Source organism: Melanaphis sacchari, unplaced genomic scaffold (assembly GCF_002803265.2).
Source record: "Melanaphis sacchari strain LSU unplaced genomic scaffold, SCAv2.0 Contig0_pilon_pilon, whole genome shotgun sequence".
Classification (NCBI taxonomy): domain Eukaryota; kingdom Metazoa; phylum Arthropoda; class Insecta; order Hemiptera; family Aphididae; genus Melanaphis; species Melanaphis sacchari.
The window spans coordinates 3,321,029-3,328,388 of record NW_020270366.1 but is presented as its reverse complement, the minus strand read 5'-3'; the positions used below and the strand labels follow the sequence as shown (position 1 = coordinate 3,328,388).

General features: G+C 22.0%; 1 protein-coding gene across 1 annotated transcript; it reads right to left on the bottom strand.

The window, feature by feature from the left end:
- Window positions 1-178: 178 nt before the first annotated feature.
- LOC112594455 (glutaminyl-peptide cyclotransferase-like) lies at window positions 179-5,771 on the bottom strand. Its single transcript, XM_025339274.1, has 6 exons — window positions 5,418-5,771; window positions 2,483-2,614; window positions 2,133-2,399; window positions 685-840; window positions 392-602; window positions 179-327 (listed from the first exon to the last, which is right to left on the bottom strand). Exons 1-6 carry the CDS (start codon window positions 5,499-5,501, stop codon window positions 179-181), a joined length of 999 nt encoding a protein of 332 aa, XP_025195059.1. The 5' UTR covers window positions 5,502-5,771.
- Between the last annotated feature and the right edge of the window lie 1,589 nt (window positions 5,772-7,360).

Genomic DNA, 7,360 nt, shown 5'->3' with positions numbered 1-7,360 from the left:
TACAGATAAATGTATTATAAATAAATGTATCATTAATCTAAAATTAAAAATAACATAAAAACAAATTAAAAAAATAAAAATAAAAATAAAAATAATAATAAAAATGTTAAAATTAGCCAATAATTTTTTCTCCAAAGTTTATAAATGAGATACTAGGAAGCAATCCAAAATAATATTTTTACTGATTTTCCAAATAAGTAACTAGAAATATTTGAACAATTTTTATTAAGTTCAGTATTGTTGGCATGTGTAATGCATCTTTATTATCACTTTTTTTATGCCAAACATTTGGAAATGGATTTGGAATCATATGAACTACTTCAATTCCTACAAAACAAACATCTGGTTAAACCATATGAATTTAGAAATATATTTAAATTTTAGTATTTACCTCTTTGATAAAATGGCATATGATCATCATCAATTTGAACAAATGCAGACATTGGGCGGAAATAGGTATTAGTATATTCATTTAAACAACCAGTCTTGTTTAAGATTGTTTCAGATTTGATTAAAGATCGATATAGATCAGCAGTTTCTGGAAAATAGTTATAGAAGTTTGGATTCTTTGTGCCTAACAAATCTAGTAACATTAAAAATTCCTGTAAAAAAATATACATGTATAAAAGTTTAATAAATACACATCCTTGTTAATTAAGTAATGAAGACAATGAAATAACTTACTATTCTATATAATTGATTTAATTGTCGACCATTATGTAGAAATTTGGTATTCTCCATCTTTGAAGCTAAATGTCGTGAACCATAAAGAGAATCTGATTCTGACCATTCTACAAAAGCTTCTTCCCCATCGAAAAATACCATCATCAAGCTTAAAGGCTAAATTATTTAAATAACATATAGCAATTTAAAATGTAAGCTAAAATATCAATTTATTATTATATGTAATAGAGTAAGCATTGTATACTAAGGATAATGCTTTTCATTTTTTACAAGACTTCATGGACTTTTCTATAACATGATTTCTAATATATCTGTAACATAACAAATTTATATTCAACAAAACTAATCTTGTGTTGTTAGCTTTAATATTAGATTAACATAACTATTCATTAAACTTAAAGCTAATAATATTATCTGTTTGTGTGTTGACATTTTTACTATATTTTAATTTTTATACAAGCTATGAGTATGTAAAATAATAAAATTTAAAAAGCTCATAAATTTTAAATAATGATAATAAATCAATTCATTCTAGTATTAAAGCTAACAATACATGATTTGTTTAGCTGAACACACATTTGTTATACTATGTGTGAATATTGTGAGTCAAACATAAAAAAATATGTGCTAGCTAAGATTCTTTTATTATTTTAGACAATAATCTAGTTAGAAAGAAGGTAATATAATTTAATTTTTCTATCAATAGTTAATTAAGTAGTAAAAATTATTTAATACTATTTATCATTAAATGAATGTATTATAATAATTCAGAGGAAGTGTTTGAAAATTTCAAAGCTTGATTTTATATGATTCTTATTAATTCATTAAGTTAATAAAACATAACTCTGTATTAAAGACCCCCAAAGAAAAAAGTGTATGATTTATTTCATTGATAACAATAAAAATAATAATTTAGGTATTTAGTTAGTGTTCGACAGTCAAATATCAGAAATAATTGAAAACCAAATTTAAAAGGATGCTATATTAGTCATTTTTAAAAGTAAAAATATGTTCAAGTAAATCCAGCAAAATTCTCTCTTAAAATGATTTTAAAGAAAAAAATACCTAAAGTATAAACTACAAATACCATAACTTTTTCTATTTCTTGTATTAATATATAATATACATAACTCTAAACAACTTTTAAAGCCTAACTTGTCTGAAATTGACTACTTAATTTTGGTTAATTGAATATTAATTTATTATTTTCTATAAAAAAATAAATGTGAACAGTGAACACTCAATTATCTATGGAATTACATATAATATACAAAACATACATACTATAAAAAAAAAAAAAAATACTTAATAAAACTATTTTTGTGGATATGATGTATATATAAATAAATAATACAATATACCTAATACATTTTCTTTTATTACTCATAAGTCTTTGTGATAATATTTAAGTTTCTATGTAGTGATATTTTTAATTTGTATATACTCACAGTATTTTTAAAGGTTTCAAGTCGTTGGTTTAATGATCCTGCCATGTATAGCATCATAGCACAAGGCACTGCTGAATCAGTTGCGCCGACAAAATAAAAATCCATTAATTTTGAATCGTAATGGCAAGCAATAACTATATACCGGTCAGCCATAGGGTTTAGAGTAGCTACAACATTAGCCATATTGTACACACCTTTTGGTGTTGAGGCTTTGAATTCATCTAGTTCCACTACCCAACCATTATTCTTCATTTCTTCTGCGATGTACTGTATATATTTAGTAAAATAAAAAAATATTGACTTTATATAATATAATTGATTATTTATTATTTTAATTTTTCAAAATTTACCATTTTTATAAATTCATGATTATTTGTTCCAACAACTCTTTCAATTAACATTTCATCTAAGATTGGTTTAAAATTTTTTTCGATTCCCATATGGCATAATTTATAAGTAGTATCTTGAGAAATGGTAGTGCTCTAAATTTTTAAAAACTCATATTATTAAGTTGATTAAATTATTTATACTAATTTAAAATACATTTTCATTTGAATAAATTTTGATAAGTGTCAAACTTACAACAAAGTTCACACATTTCAACTTTTTAAGCTTCTTATTATCTCTATTTTCTGATAAATACGATATTAAATTTTAATTTATAACTAGTAAATAATATTTGCATAGAATTTATAGAATTCTGTTTTTTATATATATATAATATATAATATAATAAACGTAATGTTGAAAAGTAATTTCATTACAGTTTTATTTGAGAAACAAGTAAAATTATTTTATTATTATTATCCTTGAATACAGAGTAAAGTAACTTTATTACGATTATCCCTGAGTATAGAGTAGAGTAACTTAATTACTTTTTAAAAATTACTTACATAACACTGCAAATTATCTACTGAGGTGTTAAGAACAATAATTTGTATTTTTAAATTAAATCTCAAAACACATTAGTAGGTAATTTAATACAAAATAGTTATACCTTTAATAGAAACAATCCATGAAAATATAAGTAGAAGTATTATCTGTTTCTTTTCAATTAACATACATTATTAATCTCACTTTGCTGAAATTTCTCAATCATTTACAAAATTACCATTTCTGCATTAATTATAAAATTATTTAGTAGTATTACTTACAGTATTTATATCAGGTTCAGAAAACTTATATAAAAAAAATGTATAAATAATAATTATGTAATAAATTAAACAAATACTGAAATACTGCACATTGTGAATATAAAATTAATTTTAATAAACAAATACTGGTTTTTTAGAAAGGCATTACATAACTAACAAATGATATTTTATAAGTATTACTAACTGTTACCTGTTCTGGCTTTGCCTATGATATACTTGAATTTGTGTCTAATTTTTTTTTTTTTTTTAACTAACAATATAATATTAAATCACAAATTCTGAAATCAGATTATTTCAATCATATTATAATCACGATAATTTTTATTTAAATGTTTACTTATAAATTACTGCAAATAATCACCAGCTTAAAAACCCAATTAATTTCATCTTAAAATGTTTTAAGTTACTGAATATCAGTAAAAATAAAACTTAAAAACTTTCAAATTTTATCATAGTGATGATTTTTAATTATATATTAAATTAACTAATTTTTTCTTAACTTTTAAATTTTAGAAATATTTTTCAAATTACTACTACCTACCATTACTTTTAATAATAAAAAAAGGCAAGTATAAAAACTAAATTACTTAGCTATAAATATTTATCTTTTATTTCTTTTTAAATATCATAAACAATGATAGTACTGACTAATTTATAAAATATTTCTACAATGTAAAAGTTAAGTAAAATTTAGTTGGTTTATCATATAATTAAAAAATTATTATCATGATAAAATTTGAAAAATTTTAAGTTTTATTTTAACTGATTTTTAATAACTTAAAAATTTTTTAAGATGAATTGAATTAGGTTTTTAAGCTGGTGATTATTTATAGTACTTTATAAGTAAAAATTTAAATCAAAAATGAACATGATTATAATATGATTGATATAATCTGTTTCCAGAATTTGTGATTTGATATCATAAAATGTAAAAATAAAATTAGACACAAATTAAAATATATCATAGGCAAAGCCACAACAGATAACAGTTAGTAATAATCATAAAATATTATTTATTAATTACGTAATGCCTTTCTAAAAAATCAGTATTTGTTTGTAAAAATAAAATAACCAAATATATTTATTGCATTTGAAAAGTTCAAACATTAGTGAAGTATAATTGTAAAGTCAATGTAAATTCGAAAATTGTAAATACTCTCACGTGTTATTTTAGAATACACTAACTATATACAAAGTATAAAGAAAAATATTTTTTTTTATCCAAACTTTTTTTTTTTTGAATACCAGTTATAATTATTTATTTTATATCTTTATATAACATAAATAATGAATTTAATTATAATCAATGATATTTCTAATTAATCCAATAATACACAATTAAGCTAATTGAATACACATTATATATACTTCCTTAAAACTTATTTGATTTGTTAAGTAAATCATACATAAAATTTATGTTTGAAAATTATATATGCATTTATTGAGTAAGTATTATTTAATATTGAAACTAACAGTGATAAAACGGATTATAGAACAATATGGTATTATTGTTATTAAGTATTTTCTCATAATTTTTTTATATCCACAAATACTTAAATTTTTACTTTAAATAATACATCCCTACTAATTTCATTAATAATTGTAAAGAAGCTTTTTGAAAAATATGCGGTTTAGTTTTAAGAACGTGCGTTACAACTTATTCCAACCAAATTTTTATTTTATTATCATTAACATTAGTTATACCTTATTTTTAATATAATTATTTTGTGTTTTATGAACAATCAATGAAAATTTAATTGAACCAGTAATGCACCGATAGTCCCTTTAACATGATTAAGTGGCCTATAATTAGTCCATCAATTTTAATGAAACATTAAATTAATTAATTTTTTATGTAACCCAGCATTAAAATATCAAATACCTATATTTAATTTTAATTATTAATTATCATAGTGCTGCCAGTATTATAAATGTTAATGCTTAAACATACTACAAAATAATCTAGACATTATGTTAAATAAAAAGAAAAAAGATAGTTTAAATTATATGAAAAAATAATTGAATAGGAATATTATTAAAACAAATCAATAATTATACTAGTAATAAGTATATAATTATAAAATATAATAATAAAATACAAATAATCACACTTGAAAATTGGATCACTTACTTGTTTATTTCTGGAGCTTATCTTTTGAGACGATGCAATTGAAATGATTTGAATAATAGCGAAAGTACATCTTAAGAATAACATTTTCAAAAAAAAAAAAGAAAATATCTATAAAAAAGTAGTCAGTAAATAATTAAACTATTAAGCGAAATTAATTAAAATTCAAAGTTTAATGTCAGTAGGTCTTGCTTCAGTGACTACGGTTTGCAGTCATATGGCAAAAAATTGAAAAAATAAAAGTGTACGGTGTTTCATTGTTAATTTGAAATTAGATAGGCAACAGGTAAATAAGGTACCTCTCAACAGATTCAACATTTTGAATTGCGAAACGTAGATTGCGGATGAAGAAATTGTTATAACACTGAAATACAGAATCGTATCACTGATAAAACTCATATCAGATATATCATGGTATGTTTACAAAATTTCCGGGTTTAGTTCAAGTCTGCGCATTACGTCACGCACCTAAAATATAAAATAACAAGGCATCGCGTTCGGACGGATCACAGTATCTTCTATTTCACAAAATAGTTGTTCCAAAGTCAATTTTTTTAAATTTATTTTTTGTAGATTTATCCAAAATGTTCATATTTTATTACGAAAAAATACTAATAATTGTTCCGGCGCTAATAATGTATTCCAAGTTTTATTTGTTCTAATCATCAATTATTCTACAATCCACTTTGTCACTATTTAATAGTTCCATTATTTATTTTTTTATTTTAGCCTTTAGGCTCATTGTTCTAAACTATATTTATTGAATGATAAAAAAATACTCACCCAAAAAACTCAAGGAAAAAGTACCTCCTTTCAAAAAAATAAAAACCTGAGAAAAAAGTCCGTTGAAAAAATGTACAAATTTTAACATTTGGCGTAAAAATCGTAATATTATAAATACATTCATTGCCCCGTTGAAAATCTAAAATAATAATAATTATAATATTAAGTTACGTAGTACTCCTGACCATTTAATATACAAGCGTATTTCTCCATTTTTGATTCCCCCCAAAAATAATATATTGATGTTCGAATGTTAAATCAATTTTTTTTAATGTGTCAACAAACAAATGTTTTTACATTATTTGAATTCAAATCTGATTAATAAAAAATAAAAACTAATAAATGGTAAAAGTGACTTCTTAAATATCTACCTATAATAAAAAAATAGATATTTTAATTCTTATATATAATTATTTTATTAAAACCTGGAATACCTACAAATTATTAATAGAAGTAAATTAAATTTATTTTTATTATTACAATAATAAGTAACTCACTGTAGAGTTTCTTCTATAGAACTTCTTTTCATGAGCTTATAAAATATAAATGGTTAAATATTGAAATATGAATATAGATATCTACCTAACAATAAATGTGAATACACTAAAAGGGGGTTGAATTTTGATATCTATTTTTATTTTTAACATGTAAAATTTTCAAAATTATTTCAATCACTCAGCGTAATATTATAAGTTATAACATCATGTATTTTATGTTTTAAAATTTTTGTAATATTTGTATACTATATATATTCCTATATTGTGTATTACTGTCTACTGAATGGTAATCTATCTCGAATAGCCTAAAATTGTCCTATATTTATGATTTATACCAATATAATAGTATAACCACTTTGCGTATTTTCTAAATAAAATATACATTATTAATATTAAATATTAATAATAAAATAGGAATATTTTATTTGGCTTTGCGTTCCTTTTTTGCTACCAAGGTCAATATTACTAAGCCCTATCTACTCTGGTCATAGACTACACAAAAATTGTTGTAAATACTAATAACAATAATGAGTTATATATGAAGTATATACCTAATGACTAATAGCTAATAAAGACTGTAGTACTAGTGTATTATTATATAATAAATTAATAAACTTTGTATTTCACACATTATGTTTCCCGGCGTATAGTATAGGCAAAATAGGT